Source organism: Gekko japonicus, unplaced genomic scaffold (genome assembly GCF_001447785.1).
Source record: "Gekko japonicus isolate JY-2015 unplaced genomic scaffold, Gekko_japonicus_V1.1 scaffold131, whole genome shotgun sequence".
NCBI classification, from domain to species: Eukaryota; Metazoa; Chordata; class Lepidosauria; order Squamata; family Gekkonidae; genus Gekko; species Gekko japonicus.
The window spans coordinates 2,220,832-2,238,476 of record NW_015167061.1 but is presented as its reverse complement, the minus strand read 5'-3'; the positions used below and the strand labels follow the sequence as shown (position 1 = coordinate 2,238,476).

At 51.8% G+C, this 17,645-nt stretch overlaps 1 protein-coding gene across 1 annotated transcript in view; it reads right to left on the bottom strand.

Annotated features, from left to right (window-relative positions):
* PADI2 (peptidyl arginine deiminase, type II) overlaps positions 1–17,645 on the bottom strand; it is a 54,961-nt gene that overhangs the window by 19,424 nt on the left and 17,892 nt on the right. Inside the window, exons 5-10 of the mRNA XM_015412620.1 lie at positions 16,766–16,883; positions 16,173–16,298; positions 7,745–7,923; positions 3,611–3,714; positions 2,960–3,071; positions 1,958–2,065 (exon numbers count right to left, since the gene is read on the bottom strand). Coding sequence (XP_015268106.1) covers positions 1,958–2,065; positions 2,960–3,071; positions 3,611–3,714; positions 7,745–7,923; positions 16,173–16,298; positions 16,766–16,883 — 747 coding nt within the window. The remainder of the gene's footprint in view (positions 1–1,957; positions 2,066–2,959; positions 3,072–3,610; positions 3,715–7,744; positions 7,924–16,172; positions 16,299–16,765; positions 16,884–17,645) is intronic.

Here is a 17,645-nt window from a genome sequence, read left to right as displayed (position 1 = left end):
TTTTTGTTTTAATAACCATTATAATGTAAACAGCCATTGCCAGGGATACGGTGTAAAAGAGGATGTAATGGACTGTATAGTATCTTTAAAAAATATATGATTTGTGTTGTTATCATGTGATATGCAAAATAAAAATATATTAAAAAAAAAAGTAAAGTGGGCATCATTTTTAGATAAGAACTCTGGGGCAAGGGATGCTTTGTATTCTTGGTCCTGGGGGGGGGCAACAGTGGGAGGGCTCCTAGTGTCCTGGCCCCACTGGTGGACCTCCCGATGGCCCCTGGTATTTTTGGCCACTGTGTGACCCAGAGTGTTGGACTGGAGGGGCCACTGGCCTGATCTGACATTGGCTTCTCTTATGTCCTTATGTCCTTAAGGTATAGCTAGGAGCTCTCAGTCTGGGGCAAGTGATGCTCTGTATTCTTGGTGCTCGGTGGGGGGCAACAGTGGGAGGGCTTCTGGTGTCCTGGCCCCACTGGTGGACCTCCCGATGGCCCCTGGTATTTCTGGCCACTGTGTGTGACAGAGTGTTGGATGGGGTGAGCCACTGGCCTGATCTGACATTGGCTTCTCTGATGTTCCTGTGTTTTGTCCACCCCCTCTACTCCGAAGCTTTGTGCACCCAGAATAGGCAAAGCGGGAAGTCCAAGCCCAGAGATGGGTACGGATTCTCCGTTCCCCCGCAGCCTCTCTGCAGAGCAAGAGAAGAGGAGCTCCCCAAGGGCCTGAGGTGGGAGAGATGCTACCGTTCTAGGCTCAGCACTGTGTAGTTTCTCCTGTCGACCTTCCTTTACACAGTCCCGATGAGAAGCATCACTTGCTTGGGCTGTCAGTCACAGATATGGACAGAAATACAGGGGAACAAAAAAAGAAAAAAAAGAAAGAAATACAGGGGAACAGTTGCTGGACTTGACCAAGGAGATCACAGAAAAGGCTGCAGCACACGCAAACAGAACAATCCTGGCTTCTCAGGGAAGCATGCAAAGATGGGAGTCTAGAGACCTGGAACAGAACGGCCTTGAGGAACAGTAAGAAGAAGACAGAGTGGCAGCAATTATATGGCTTTGTGTAGGTTAGAAGACATGTAACCCAACAGAAGACACGTAATCAACAGAGAACAGTTTGTTTAGGCTCAGGTGAAGAACGTGACTGAGAACTTCAAGAATGTCCAACTTCACAGAAGCGAAGATATGACTACTCAAGGACAGGAGTAGTGGTTGGGGGCCAAAAGATATTCACATGTAAGAGAAACTCACAATCGTTATTTTCAAATAGACTTTGTTAAGATAAAGAGTCATGAGAATGGACTAACATTTTTAATATATTCTAAAAAGATATTTTAAGTACAGATAAACTTGTGTGGGGTTGAAATGATAAGAGAATGAGTTAGCCAAGAATGTGCACCCTTATCAAGTTGGGACAGGTGGCTACTGTTAGGAGATGATTTTATAATCCTAAAAATATGGGAAGTTGAACTGCTTTGTGGATTTGAATTATATTAAGAACACAATAATTATGCTTCAATAAAACAAGCTTAGAATCTAAGCAGACACTTTCTGATTGAATTTACTTGTGTACTATACCCAGAATGAAACTAGAGTTACTGAGGTGTCCCTTCGGCTTGGAGTCAAATGGTCTGGTACGGGAAAGCTAATTAGACGCCTATTTATTTGTTATTTATTTATCTAATTTATATCCCGTCCTCCCTGCCGAAGCAGGCTCAGGGTGGATTACGTAGAATTTTACTGAACAGATAAAACAGAGAATAAACAAAATATAAATATAGATATTAAAACACTACCTAAAATGCTAGTGCAAATCCTGTAGCGATGCCAAGGCATTAGTAGCACCAGCATAGGGGTGCAGCCTAGGGCTTCTAAAGCACACGCCTGTGCCTGAACCAGGCCTGACCAGAGTTATCCAGAACATGGCGCATGAACAAAGGGGCAGCGCTTACCAAAATCTCTCTGATAGCAAAATCTTGGAGACCCCCATCCCTCGGGGAGTCCAGAACCACTGGGAAACCTTTGTGAGGGGCATGAATGTAGCCGAATTCGATTTCATCCTGGCAAGGGAAGGAGAAACATCAGGGTTACACACGTTTACACACATGAAAAGTGTCTCTTGGCTGCCAACAGCTGGTCACAGACCCACCACCGGGTTCCTTGGCAGAGATGGGGCACAGCTACACGACACGTTTGCACTGGGCCAGTGGTTCACTCTCCATTCCCAAGGACCCTGGGAATGTAGTTCTGTTAGATGCCTATCCCCATATGTGCCCCAGAGAGCAGTGAGGTCAGGAACACAGAATCGCCTGACCTTTCCCAGCCTGAGAGACGTCAAGCTGGCCGCTACTAGAGCCAGGGCCTTCTCGGTGGCGGCTCCACGCTGGTGGAATGAGCTCCCGGATAACATCAGGGCCCTTTTACAGTTCCGCAGGGCCTGCAAAACAAGAGCTCTTCCACCAGGCCTTCGATTAGGAGCTGCCACCGGTGAGGGTGACTGACCCAAGGTCATCCAGCTGGCTGCATGTGGAGGAGTATGGAATCAAAACCGGTTCTCCCAGATTAGAGTCCGCGCACTTAACCCCTACACCAAACTGGCCCAAAAAGGGTCTCAGATCTCAGGCGTCAGAGAGAGAAATCTCTGGGGGTCGAGGGTCCCAAGACAGGTAGACTAATGGTAGAAGGCAGCTTCCTACATTCCTGGATAGTGGACGACGGCATGCATGTCTGTTGCTGATATGAAATGGGGGTGCTTTGTGGCACCTTTTGTGTCCATCTAACACGGTGTTTGCCACTTGTTAGCCCTTGAGAGAACCCCCCCCCCCCCCCCCAGCTGCTGCTGGAAAAAAATGAAGGTCAGTGTCACTCTCCCCCTCTCACTTGAAGGCCTTTACGTTTTAGGGTTTTTTAAACCTGGCAATTGACATACTGTTACGGCCCCAGGCCCCACTCACCTGCATCCACCGGTCGCTGCGGTTCATATACTTGGAGCACACCTTCATCTGGCAGTTGGCTTTGCTCACCAAGCTCTTTATCTCCTTCAGGAAGAGATAATTATCCTTTACGCTGCGAGAGGAAAAAGGATAACACTGTTAATGGAGTCAGCTGGGAACTGTGCGGCTGAAAGAGAATTCCACAAGGTGTGTGTGTGTGTGTGTGTGTGTGTGTGTGTGTGTGGCTTCTTTCCCAGAGACCAGATGGGCCGATTCCACAATCCACTCTCACTAGGAGAGGAGCTGGACTGGTTTTCAAGTCAGCCAAGTGGACTGCAAGTAAAAACCACCACCACCACCCAGTTTGCAAGGCCCAGCCTCTGCCAGTTCTCTCTCTCTCTTAGGTTTTTGGCTACTGCCGTCTGCAGCCAATTAGCGCTTTCCCAGGTACCACTATTGCAGTGTGTGGTCTACTTCCAGGGGGGAAAGTCCCCCCCCTCCAAAGTTTGCTCGCTAGTACAGGAAGAAATGTTAAATGTAAGCAAATCTTCAGAATTCAAAATTCAGTAAAAAAAAACCCACCAACCCATAAAGTTTTTCTTCTGAAATGACTCGCATTAAGGTCTTTACAGTTAAGTTGCTGCTCCCCCCCACACACCCGTATAACTTTACCTGCACACAAAAACAGTCACTGGTGCCAAGGTGTTTGGGGTCATGATCCACGGAGCCACCCGGAAAACTACAGAGTCTGTAAAAATGGGGGTCTGTGGAATACCCTGAAAGAAATGCAAGCCTTTATGTAATTTGTTTTTAAAGGTACAGTTGTCACACCTGAATGGCCGGGAACCAAGGCTCCCTCTAAGCTGTGGAGTCTTGTGAGCAAAAATTCTACTTTGTGAGCTCCTGGCCTTAAAGTTGTGAACAGGTGATTGGGCTGCTGCATAAATTAGTGTGCTCTGGAGCCCCATCCTCCCTGAGCTAAGACAAAAATGTGTGAGCCGAAGGCTAAAAAACTGTGAGCTGGCTCACACTCACTCAGCTTAGAGGAAACACTGCTGGGAACATGTTGGGCCCTGATCCAACACACTGCACACAAAGCAACCGAGGCTGTGCCTGATTTTTTTTATTTTTTTTTAATCAAAGTCACTGTGTCTGTTTGGCATGCGAGGGGAGAAGACTCCAACCACTTCCTCCTGAACAGCTGATTGACAGGATTCAGGCTTTGTTTCCTGGACTGCGTCTCTGCAGCTTTGCCTGCTGGCTGAATAGTACTGTGGAACGTCTGTGCTTCCTCCCAGCATCCAGGCAGGGAGACCTGTGCTCCTGCGGGTGAGCTGACCTGCTGCCACCACGCTTAGACTCACTCGAGGCTTTTGCCACTCCTGCTTCAGCAGCTGTCGTGATCCGAACGCAATTACTAGGCTGGCCGGGGGGCACCTTTCCATGATAAATGTTCACGGGGAGACTCTGCCACTTCAAAGTACGGAAAGGCACACAACTCCCTCCCCTCTCCTCTTCCGCTTCCCAACGACTGTGAAAGTCTCACTGGTGAAAACGCCCCCCAGCAGCGTCTGGAGAAAAGGCAGCACATCGGCTGCCAGACTGGGGACGGGGACCAAACAGAAACGGGAAGGCTCTCTGCATACGCTCAGGGGGTTCTTTTTCAGGAGACTCCATGACACACTGTTCTAAGGAGCGATTTGGAACATAACAGATTTCAGCCCAGTAGTGCTTTGGCCTGGGTAGCCCAGGCAAGCCTGATCTCATCAGTTCTCGGAAGCTAAGCAGGGCCGACCCGGGCAAGTCCTTGGGTGGGAGACCTCCAAGGAATCCCAGGACCGGGAGGCCAGAGGCAGGCAGTGGCAAACCACCTCTCAGCGTCCCTTGCCTTCAAGCCCCACTAGGGGCTGCCAGACGTCAGCTCGACTTGATGGCCAAAAAAAAGAGAATAAAAGAGGAAGAAGAAGAGAAGAGATTGGATTTATACCCCATGGCCCTTCACTACCAAAAGGTGTCTCAGAGTGGCTTACAAACTCCTTCCCCTTCCCCTCCCCACAACAGACAGACACCCTATGAGGTAGGCGGGGCTGAGAGAGCTCTTGACAGAGACTGATCTTTTTTCAAGAACAGCTCTTGTCAGAACTACAGCTTGCCCAAGGTCGTCCAGCCAGGTGCAAGTGGAGGAGGAGTGGGGAATCAAACCCGGTTCTCCCAGATTAGAGTCCACGCACCTAACCACTACACCAAACTGGCTCTCACAAAAAGGGGTTTTTTTGGGGGGGGGATATGAGCTTTCAAGAATGAAAGCTCCCTTCGTCCGATGTAATGAAGGGAGGCTGATGAAGCGAGCATTGCCCCTCAAAGGCTCAGACTCCCCAAAATCTGTGGGTCTCTCAGGTGCTCCTGAACTGGAATCTAGCTGCTCTACTGCAGACCCACACGGCTGCCCTCCGGAACTATCTGGGGGGAAGACCGATTCCCCCTGAACCCCGGGACCTGTTCTGGCTTTTGCACTTTCACTAGGCACTGCTCTGCATCCCCATATTTCTCTCTGGGGCCAAGAAGGTGAGACACATCACCATGAACATTTTAAAAACCCTATTGCGGGGGGGGGGAGGCACCTTTTTAACTGAAGAAAACGTTTTCAAACCACGAGCTGGCTAAAAGCCATGGCCTAAGGTGGAGGATTCAAAAGCGCTCCAGCCCCACTGAAAGAGTGCCACCCACAGAGTGCTGGTCAGCAGTCCAGGTGCTGCGAGAGCAGAGAAAGGTCATTTTGGGCGAGGGAGGCGAGAACACAGGGGAGGCCGAGGAAGCGGAAGGCTGGAGGAGTACTGATTAGAAATGCCCAGCCAAATTAGCAAGTTGCTAATAGAAATTGTATTTTTATACGGCAACACGGTTGGGCCTCCCAGCTATGCTCGGCATGTCAGCCGTGGGCCAGGGAACCTGAGTAGGCAGCCTGGCTTAATACGAATTGGGCTTCTGCCCTGGTCCAATTGAAGCCACGCAGAGAGTCTGCGCTCCCGCCAGGGCCCTTGCAGCTGAAGCACAAACAAAGAGGGGGGACCTGAAAGGGAAGCGTCACCTGCCAGCTCCAGATTGGCTCATTAGAAGTGTCAAGTGAAGTGTCGAGCTGTAACATCAGCAGCTCCTTCCGCAGTCACATAACACCGCTCACAGAGTGGAGGAACGCACAGCGGGCAAGGTAGACGGGGAATTATTTCACAGGCAGTTGGGAGATCATGGGGGAGGGGGGGGACACACACAGCCAATCAATCAGAAAAGGCAGACGGGGCAAGGGGGAGGGGAGGGGCAGCTGCTCAGCCATGTCGGTGGTGCGGGAAGCAGCATCCGGCGTTCTGGCAGCTAAACTAGGCACTCGGGCACTCCGGTGACTGAACATCAGAACATCAGAAGAGCCCTGCTGGATCAGACCAGTGAGGGTCCAGCTAGCATCCTGTCTCAAACAGTGGTCAGCACCTTAGGCCATGGCTTTTAGTCAGTGGTCCATCTGGTCCAGCATCTTGTCTCACACAGTGGCCAGCCAGTTCCTCTGGAGGGCCAACAACAGGCCATGAAGACCAAGGCCTTCGCCTGGTAAGCACATCAGAAGAGTCCTGCTGGATCAGACCAGTGAGGGTTCATCTAGTCCAGCCTCCTGTCTCACACAGTGGCCAACCAGTTCCTCTGGAGGGCCAACAACAGGCCATGAAGACAAAGGCCTTTCCCTGATAAGAACATCAGAAGAGCCCTGCTGGATCAGACCAATGAGGGTCCATCTAGTCCAGCCTCCTGTCTCACACAGGGGCCAACCAGTTTCTCTGGAGGGCCAACAACAGGGCATGAAGACCAAGGCCTTCCCCTGAGAAGAACCTGAGAAGAGCCCTGCTGGATCAATGAGGGTCCATCTAGTCCAGCCTCCTGTCTCACACAGTGGCCAACCAGTTCCTCTGGAGGGCCAACAACAGGGTATGAAGACCAAGGCCATTCCCTGATAAGAACATCAGAAGAGCCCTGCTGGGTCAGATCAGTGAGGGTCCCTCTAGTCCAGCCTCCCGTCTCACACAGGGGCCAACCAGTTCCTCTGGAGGGCCAACAGCAGGGCAGGGAGGCCAAGGCCTTCCCCTGAGAAGAACCTGAGAAGAGCCCTGCTGGATCAGACCAGTGAGGGTCCCTCTAGTCCAGCATCCTGTCTCACACAGGGGCCAACCAGTTCCTCTGGAGGGCCAACAGCAGGGCAAGGAGGCCGAGGCCTTCCCCTGATAAGAACCTCAGAAGAGCCCTGCTGGATCAGACCAGCGAGGGTCCATCTAGTCCAGCATCCTGCTGGATCAAACCAATAGCACATCTAGTCCAGTGCTGTGTCTCACCCAGTGGCCAACCAGTTCCTCTGCTGGGCCAATAACAGGGCATAGAGGCCGAGGCCTTCGCCTGATAAGAACATCAGAAGAGCCCTGCTGGATCAGACCAGGGAGGGTTCATCTAGTCCAGCATCCCGTCTCTCACACACTGGCCAGCCAGTTCCTCCATAGGGCCAACAACAGGGCAGAGAGGTCTTCATAAGAACATAAGGAAAGTCCTGCTTGATCAGACCAGTGGTCCATCTAGTCTCATCCAGTGGCTGACTACATTAAATCACTACATTTAATGTAGTGACATCACGTCATGCTTCATGGCAGAAAAGGCTAGGCCCGGGGCACGGGCAGAGGGCACCGGTTACAGCCACCTCTCTGGGTGGTTTTCATGCCCTCTTGGAAGGAGGAGAGCAGACCCCGCACCCGTTTGCTTTCCCTTTTTTGTTACCTCAGCCAGTTTCTCCAGGAGGCTGACGCTGATGGTGACCAGCCCCTTGAAACTGTCATCCGGGAAGCGAAGACCCTCCACGAAGAATTCCATCTCTGCCGAGCCTCCTGTATATTTCACCACGTGGAAGAGCTTCCTCCGGCCCAGGACGTGGATGTAGCGCTGGCCAAAGAACGGGTCTGTGGGCAGAGGAAGGAGCAATCGCTAGAGAGGAGGGAAGGGGCCCTTGTTTGAGCCCCGTTGGCAGCTGAGGCGTCCCAAGAGCGGCTGCCGCTCTCGCATGCAGAGACTGGTGGCCGCTACGCAATGCGAAGAGAGCCAGTGGGATGGAGCGGGCAGAGGATCAGTTTAGGATCTGGGAGGACTGGGTTCGAATCTACACTCAACTAGATACTCCACAGACTTGTGGACTGCAACATGTATGACTTAATATCACATAAGGCTTCAAATATTTCTCAAATAGTAGTCAATATATGAAATACAAGAAATAGGCTGGAGATTTAAAGCGATATCTAACATTTACTATTTGACACTCCCAAGAGAAAGACTTCACAGATTCCAATTTCACATTCAATGGACTGAAAAACATGATCTTCGAATGTCCATAAAGCAAGTACATCCACTTCTTAAGACTTAAGATAAATATAAAGTACGTTGCAATCAGCAAGTAGATCCAGTCCTTAGGACTTCAGACAAACACTAAGAAATAGGCTGCAGTGAACTCATCCTTCAGATTATTCAATGAGTTTTCGATGTCTACAACAGGACTGCAAACGGGGACTCCCAAAGACTCTCAGCCAGTAATGCCTCCAAACTGTCTTACTCTACAGCACTGTCTCAAGACTGCCTTATTTTCCTTTATTCATGATGGAGACGTGTAGCCCGACTCTGTAGGTGGACTGCAAAGGCATGAAGCCCTGAAGACAAAGACAGCTTGGCCATACATGGGAGGAAATAAATACCGTACTACTCTTTCATCCTGACAGACACTTCAAAATAACCATCTTTGAACATGTGCAGAGTGCTTTTCCCTCAGTGCTGAAAAAACAGATTCCAGCCTCAGCCCAGCAGGCGCAGGAGTGACCTAAGAAACACTCCCCCTGGCTGAGGTGAAGGGGAGCGCCACGCCCTCCCTGCCCCCAGTCAATCCATGCACTGCCCGGTTGGCTCAGAAGCCAGGATATTCCCTGTTCTGGGCTGCCCCTCATTCCAAGGGCACCGCTGGACAACTGGGCCACAGGAGGGCATCTGATTTCTTTCGGCCAGACTCAAGACCTGTGCGCCCTTGAGAGAAGGGAGTCCATGGTGCCTCCGGGTCAAGAGAGATGAGCCCCGCGGGTCATTAAGGAAGGGCTTCCCAAAGCCAAAGTGCCGGGGCAAAGCGGCACACTCTTTAAAAGGTCATGTGAGAGACCCACCATCGTCCAGATTTTGCACCAAAAAATTCTGGAAATCCTGCCCTGGTCCCACCTATCCTTGCAGAAAGAAAGGAAACTGAGGCTGAAGAAACGGTGTGAAGGCCACACCCTTCGTGGTCCCACTTGTGGCTGACAGATTGTTGAAGCCTGGGTCACTCTGCCGAAAGGACTTTTGGTTCTCAGAGCAAATATGACCCTCTCCCTCCACCCTCAGAGTTTGAAACGGGGTGGCCCCGTCTTTGAGGGCCTTTTCTAGCTGAGTTCTTTGGCCAGTTTGGTGTAGTGCTTAAGTACCTGGACTCTAATCTGGGAGAACCGGGTTTGATTCCCCACTCCTCCACTTGCAGCTGCTGGATGACCTTGGGCAAGCCACAGTTCTGATAAGAGCTGTCCTTGAAAAAGAACAGTTTCTGTCAGAGCTCTCTCAGCCCCACCTACCTCACAGGGGGTGTCTGTTGTGGGGAGGGGAAGGGAAAGGAGTTTGTAAGCCGCTCTGAGACTCCCTTGGGTAGTGAAGGGCGGGGGATAAATCCAATTTCCTCTCCTCCTCCTCCTTTCTGAAGGACATGAGACATTTCACTCCAGCACAGCCCACCAGCGCCCACCGGCCAAGGGCACCCATGTGATCGTCCCCCTCAACGTTCAACACCGAGTATCTCATGTCATTGTAACTGGATGTGGTTTTATAACCAGCCATGAAGACACAACAAGCTTAGCGAGAGGCAGAGACGCCTCCTGAGGGTTAGGCAGGCCAAACAGAGAGAGACGGCAGCACGGGCAGAAAGCACTCCAGCACCGTAATCCCCTCAGAGTGCAGTCTCTCAGGTGTCCCGTGGCTGTTGTCAAAGGCGCAGGAGCCAAAATGGGGCTTATCTGAGGCATGTGCCAGTCCCTTAGCAGCTTCCATTTAGGAGCTAAACACTCCTCATGAGCAATTGACCTTTGGGCTTTTAATACCCTGCTCTTCTAGAGGATGGAGGACAGATTTCGGGGATTCTGCAGTTCCAGGAGGAGCCAGGACCCCTCCGCTCCTCAGTTTCTTTCTGCTTCATTCTCTTCACTTAAACCTATTTCAAAAGAATGCAAAATCCCACTTGTAATATTTAACTTTTAAAGAATGCTTTAGAAAAATACACTTTAAGTCTTGCTGGTAAAATTTTAAAGCAACATCATGCAACTATTTCCCCTTCTTTTGCTTACATTAAAGACGAATTATAGTTTTCTCTTCCCTCCTCCAAAAAGTCAAAGGTGGGGTTGCCAGCCTCCAGGTGGGGCCTGGGGATCTCCCGCTTTTACAACTGATCTGCAGCTGACAGAGATCAGCTCCCCTGGAGAAAACGGCCGCTTTGAAGGGTGGACTCTGTGGGATGGTACCCTGCTGAGGCCCCTCCCCTCCCCAAGCCCCGCCCTCTCCCGGATCCACCCCCAAAGTCTCCAGGTGTTTTCAAAACCAGACCTGGCAACCCTAGTCAAAGGTGGTTTGAAAGACAGGTCTTTGGAAGGAGGGTCTAAAGCAGGGCTGCCAAGCCGCGGCGGGGGATCTGCACATCTTCACAGGATCCCTGCCGCGGGGGACAGCGATACGCGTTGCACCGCGGTGCAACGCATATCGCTGTCCCCCGCAGCAGGGATCCTGTGAAGACGTGCAGATCCCCCGCCACGGCTTGGCAGCCCTAGTCTAAAGCTCAGTGGCAGAGCCCAAGATTTGCAGGAGGAAGGCCTTGGGTTCAGTCCCCGGCATCCCTAGTTTAAAAAGTTGTGCACCGCTGCCGTGCTAATTACTCTGCCAACATACCGTACATCTAGGGTGCCAGCTCTGGGATGAATAATTCCTGGAGATTGTGGAGGGTGGAACCTGGGGAGGGCGGGGCTTGGGGAGAGGAGGGGCCTCCATTAGGGAGCGGTGGCGCAGGCAGTAAGTGCAGCCTGCATTAACATCTGGCCGAACAGCTTCGGCTGTTCGAGCCCCACCGTGGCCGGAGTGAGCTCCCGGCCTATGTCCCAGCTCCCGCCCACCCAGCGGCTCGAAAGCCTGTTAAGGGCGATTAGATAAATGGGTACCTGCTAATAGAGCGGGGGGGGGTACCCGTCCCTTGTGTAGCGGCGGCGGTGAACGGTGAACGGCGGCGGCGGCAAGAATATGGTGGCGGCTGGCGAGGCAAAAGGCGAACGAAGGAGGCTGGACCAACAAGCACGGAGGCAAAGCAATGCAGGCCGGAGCCTACTTGGACGGAGGCCGCGTACATGCGCGGAAGTGCGAGTGGTCCAGGCCCAGAAATGAATTCGCAACAGCCGGAAGGAGGAACCTCAAAGACCAGTGCTGGAGTGGACGCCGCCGGACTACCTGCCGCAAGGCAGTAACAACGAAGATCCGCTACACAGAAAGGGTGCCTGGTAGGCTTGTCACGTCCCCTACATGTATGTGGCCCTAGGTTTAGGATTGTATGAATTGGAACATGTAAGCCACTCAGAGCCCTTCGGGGGTGAGCGGGATACAAATTGAAATATAAATAAATAAATAAATAAGGTGTAAAGCCATAAGAGTCACCTGAGGCCTACAGGACAAAAACCTCATGTTTGCAGAGCTTCCTGGCAGGGTGGCCAGGTCTGGGTTGGAAAATACCTGGAGACTTTGGGGGTGGAGCCGGGAGAGGGCGGGGTTTGGGGAGGTGAGGGGCCTCAGCATGGTAGTAGGATGGCACAGCGTCCACCCTCCGAGGCAGCCATTTTCTCAAGGGGATTATATCAAACAAAGAAACACTGTGATGAAAATGACAATAACATTTAATAAATCCTATGAACTTCAATTTGTATATCAATTAAAACTTCACAATATTGCTAAAGAAATTCTAACATTTTCACGGAAAAGTCCAACACAACATATAAGTTACTTTCTCCAGGGGAGCTGATCTCTGTCAGCCGGAGATCAGTTGTGAAAGCGGGAGATCCCCAGGCCCCACCTGGAGGCTGGCAACCAAGGCTCCCTCTAAGCTGTGGAGTCTTGTGAGCAATGATTCGACTTCATGAGCGACTGGCATTAAAGTTGTGAGCAGTGTTCCCTCTAAGTTGAGTTAGTGTGAGCTAGCTCAGTTTTTTGGCCTCCAGCTCATGCATTTCTGTCTTAGCTCAGGAAGGGACGGCTCCAGAGCAAACTAATGTATGCAGCAGCCAAATGGCTCGCTCACAACTTTAAAGCCAGGAGCACACAAAGCAGAATTTCTGCTCACAAGACTCCATAGCTTAGAGGGAGCATTGGTTGTGAGCGAGCGATTGGGGTACGGCATAAATCAGTTTGTTTGGAGCCATCCTTCCTCAGCTAAGACAAAAAATTGTGAGCTGGAGGCTTAAAAACTGTGACCTGGCTCACACTAACTCAGCTTAGAGGGAACACTGCTGGCAACCCTACTCTCTTCCTGCCTCCCTCCCTCCCTCCTGGGCAATGGCTTTTTACGCAGCTGCATGCAGGTGTTGGCAGGCAAGTCTTGAGCCAAAGAGCTTGAGCTTCCCAATTTGTCCCCCCAAATGCCCTTCGGTGTGCCTTGGCGCCCTGCCGCCCACCTCTTCACTCTTCCCTTTCTCTCAGCCTTCCAGAGCCTCGGCTGAGCCTTCCTGTGCTGTCCACCTCGGCCCTCCACTGCCCAGGAAAGCAGGGTCCCGTTCCTGAGGAGGAAGGAGCTGCGTTTAACCCGCTGAAGTGACCTGAGACCCTCTTGAGAGCGGCTGCTGATCGACGAGGCAACGACCGAGTGACGAGTCCCAGCGGGGCCCCTGCCAAGCACGCCAGCCCCGCTCCCTGCCAGCTCAATTGCAGCAAGTCCTTTCTGGCAACTTGTCGGGGCCCAATTAAGCACCCGGAATGCTGCAGACATCAGGGCCTTTTCTAATGGGGCATTTCGACAACAAGACCACTCACCAGACCAAATGCTGCTTATTCCCAAGTTGGTCATTGGCGCAAACAAGAGGCAGGCGCGCTAGAATTAATACGTCTTGTCCTCTGGGGGGCCGGTTGGAAACTAAGTGCTAAGTGCAGCGGGGAAAGCCAGTGGACACAGCGATTGGGCCCCTGGCAGGCCAGGAGAGAAGCCACCCTGTGGGGCCCCAGCAGGTGGGGACGCAGCCCCCACCCCCCGGTCATAGAATCATAGAGGCTCATCCAGTCCGACCCCCCTGCACAATGCAGGCAATTCACAAATACCTCCCCCTCCACACCCCCAGTTGACCACTGTTCCATGCCCGGAAGTTGACAAAAAACAACAACCCCAGGATTGCTTTCTGACCCCAAAGTGGCAATCGGCATTTCCCTGGGCGTGTAAGAAAGGGCCACAAGAACTAAGCACTGATGCAAACATTCCTGCCCTCTCTGTCATGATCTACCTAAGTTCCCAGAATCAACACTGCTGTCAGATGGCCACCTAGCCTCTGTTTAAAAACCTCCAAAAAAGGAGAGCCCACCACCTCCTGAGAAAGCCTGTTCCACTGAGGAAACATTCTAACATTCAGGAAGTTCTTCCTAATGCTTAGCCGAAAATTCTTCTGATTCAATTTCAACCCTTTGGTTCTGGTCCGACCTTCTGGGGCAACAGAAAACAACTCCGCACCATCCTCTAGATGACAGCCCTTCAAGTCCTTGAAGGTGGATCTCATAGCACCTCTGCAGATGCAGCAGAGTCCTGGGCCAGAGAGGCCATGGCAGGAGCCGGCCCTCAGCCTCCAGTAAGTCTTATCCTTTAAGAGGGACAGCTGTGAGCGGGAGCCTGTTGGAAGTCTGCAGAAGCCTTCATAGCTCCAAAGATAGGTTTGGAAAAGTGTGGACGGAGCTTGCTGAAATCGCAGAAGCCAGAGGGAGGAGAAGCGGAATGAACTCACCAGCAACCAGAGGACTAAGTGCCCTGCACAGCTTTCCAGAATAAGTGATCCAAAGAGAGTAAAATTTAGAGTGAACTGGTTAGGCCCAATGAGCATGTGACCTTCAGCCTTAGCATCTCTGCTTCTGGGCCCTCGTTGCCTCTGTAGGTTGCCTTGCCAGGACCCTGCGCTGTGAGGACAATCTGGCCGAGGCAAGGGCCACAGAACTGACGGCCTGGGTTGATTCAGCTGATCTGACTGGCCAGGCGGGTGTCCCCTCCCTCCCTCCCTCCCTCCATGCTCCGTTTGTGTTCCTCCAGAGTCTACATGCTCAGCTGAAGAGGATGACCATCCTTTATAGGTAAAGGTTCCCTTGCTCGAAAGCCAGTCGAATCCGACTCTAGGGTTGCGGTGCTCATCTCCGTTTCCAAGCCGAAGAGCCAGCGCTGTCCGAAGACATTTCCGTGGTCATGTGGCCAGCATGACTAAAAACCAAGGCGCACGGAATGCTGTGACCTTCCCACCGGAGCGGTACCTATTTATCTACTTGCCATTTCTTGCTTTCAAACTGCTAGGTGGGCAGGAGCTGGAACTAGAGACGGGAGCTCACTCTGTCATGCGGCACACTCGGGTCCCAAACTGCTGAACTACTGACCTTCCACAGCCTGCAATTCAGCGTCTTAACCACTTGAGCCACCGCAGCTCCGACCATCCTTCATAGGAGTGTCTTATTCTCCAGTCAAGGCCTACCTTAATGTGAGGCTTCAATCCCAGCCAAACTTTCTCCATCCCTCACAGATGCTGGACTGCAAACCTATTATTAAAATACCGCCCCAGCAGCTCAGCCATCACCAGAAGCACAATACAGAATATAGACTATAGAATAAATTGTGCACCTCAAAGGGACCGTGCATGTTTTCACACTTCACACAGGCCCCCGGAACTCTGGATTGCTTTTTAAAAAAAAAACGGCATCTGGATTATTTTGGCACAATATATTCACGGCTTTTACATATGCCACTCTGGCTACAATAAAATTCCCTGAACACTTCTCACATGCATAATCTGACGCCAGTCCCTGGAGAGTCCTGCCGTACTCTGATCTGAACTGGGACTCTTGAAACAATCCCTATGTAATATCTAGTACCAAAAAAGACAGGCGGAAGGTGAGGATAAGAGAGTCTCTGCTAGATGGAGCTTTCAGGCTGTCCAAACCAACACACTCAGGCACTTAATCGGGATAAAAGGAAGACATTCGAAAGACACCAGAAGTCAGAACGCCCCATCTGCAGGCTGTTGCTGTGAAAGTTGGGTGACTCTTTAGATTGATGTAGCCTTTTCTTCATACTGGCTTTGACAAAGAAAACTGAGGTTTGGCTTTAGAAGAACTTGCAGCCATACCTGTAGTCAAGCCACGAGAGGCATCTTCGGACAAAAAACCATACAAGTTCTTCCCAGTTGTATTTATGCCTTTAAAATACTTTGTTATATATCCAAGAGGGTTATGCATTTGTTGTACAAGTATCATTAAGTTCATTTAAGCTAAATTTCAGTTTTATTATGTAACAATAGAGAATCTGTGACATAAGTTAGCACAGTGTGATTCATTTTTGTTTTACACAGTCTTTTCCGTGCGCTCTTTTGGCTTACCCAACCTCCAAGGGGTGGCGGGAGACTTCCCAGAATTCTGACTGATCTCCAGGCCATAGAAGTCAGGGCCCCTGGAGAAAATGGCTGCTCAGGAAGGTGGACTCTATGGCATTACACCTGGCTGAGGTCCCTCCCCTCCCAAACTCCACCCAACCCAGGCTCCACCCCGGAAATCTCCAGGGATTTCCCAGCTGGAACTGGCAACCTGTCCACCCATGGGGAAACACCCTCTCTTGAGAAAGGGGAACCAGCAATGAAATCAATAAAATCCCAGATTCTTTCCGTATCTCAGCAGATGCTAGCTTGGGTCTTGCTACAGGATGGATTCACAGCCAACAGCGAAGCAAAATGAACGAGAGAGAATAGATACACAGACAGCAGAGAAAAAAAAGGAGCGAGAGAGAGAGAGAGAGAGAGAGAGAGAGAGAGAGAGAGAGATTGAAATAACTCTGCAGTAGAGCCAACAGCAAGAGACCCAGAGAGAGAGAGAAGCAATAAGAAGAAAGCCCACTTACTCTGCAGGTAGAAGACTCCTACTTTGTCAGAGTCCGACATCGGAATGTAGAGAACCATTTCGTACCCCGGAGGGAGCCTATCTGGGCCCTGTGTTCGCAGGATCATGCGTGACATGTCCTCGAGGTCTGGAGGGACAGGAGCCGGGAGAAGGAAAACAGCACATATCAGGACTTTGGACTCGGAAGGGTCACCAAGGGGGGTCTCTGGCCAAGGGTTTGGGCTGGAACCAGCAAGCTGGACATGCGCACTCCATGTGCCACTGTGCTGACCCCCAGGATGGGCTGACTAGCGGCTGATAGGCTAACCATCCCTCTGGAACAGTGGCAGCTGGTGACTCCGTATCCCCGGCTAGTCAGCATCTCCTTCTGAAGGCCTTTTGCCCCTCACGCAGGACGATCCTGCCACTCTCCTCCTTCCAAGCGAGGCGGTTCATACTCAGGCTGCATGACACAGATCTGACTTGAGTGGGAACTGGGTCTGCCTGCGTGCAAATGCATTCAGATCGAGATCCTCCCCTGACTTGCTAGACGGGGGCTTTCCCTCCAGGCTGGCAAGAGGTGCCTCCCCCCCCCCCCCCCCGGCCCCAGCACACCTTCCTTGCAATACACTTTGTCGTCCTGACAGTCCTCCATGGCTATGAATGGATTTTCCTTGTCACAGTTCACCAGCAGGATGGCACCCTGTCCGTCTGGGCCCCAGGTCCACGACGCCTGAAACGAATCACAGAATCACACAGAGCGGGAAGGGGCCCTGCAAGCCATCTAGTCCAGCCCCCTGCTCAGTGCGGGATCAGCCTACGGCATCCCTGACCAGTGTTGGTCCAGCCGCTGCTTAAAGGTGGCCAGGGAGGGGGAGCACAACACCTCCCCGGGCAGCTGATCCCACTGCGGTACAACTCTGACCGTCAAAACGTTTCCCCTAAGGTCCAGCTGGTACCATCCCACCCTTCATTTAAACCCATTCTTGCGAGTCCTCTCCTCTCCTCCCAACAGGAACAGCTCCCTGCCCTCCTCCTCTAAGCGACAGCCCTTCAGATACTTCAAGAGAGCCATCCTGTCGTCCCGTCCCCCCCAGCTCCTCTTCTCCAGACTGAACATTCCCAAGAAGTCCCTCGGCCTTTCCTCACGGGGCCTCTTGGTCTCCAGGCCCCCCCCCCCCCCCGCCCCCCCTTTTTCTCCCCCCCCTCCCCCCCGCGCCCCGCCTCCGCCGGGTGTCCCTGAGGGCCAAACACAGCAGGGGATGCTGGAGGAAGATAACTAATTGAAAATGTCGAGACTAGTGTGCGACTGCAATAAAAAAGGCCAAGGCTATGCTCGGGATTATTTGGAAGGGAACTGAAAACAAATCAGCCAGTATCAGAATGGCCCTGTACAAATCGATGGTTTGGCCTCATTTGGAATACTGTGTGTGATTTGGGTCACCACACCTCAGAAAGGGTATTATAGCATTGAAAAAAGTGCACAGAAGGACAA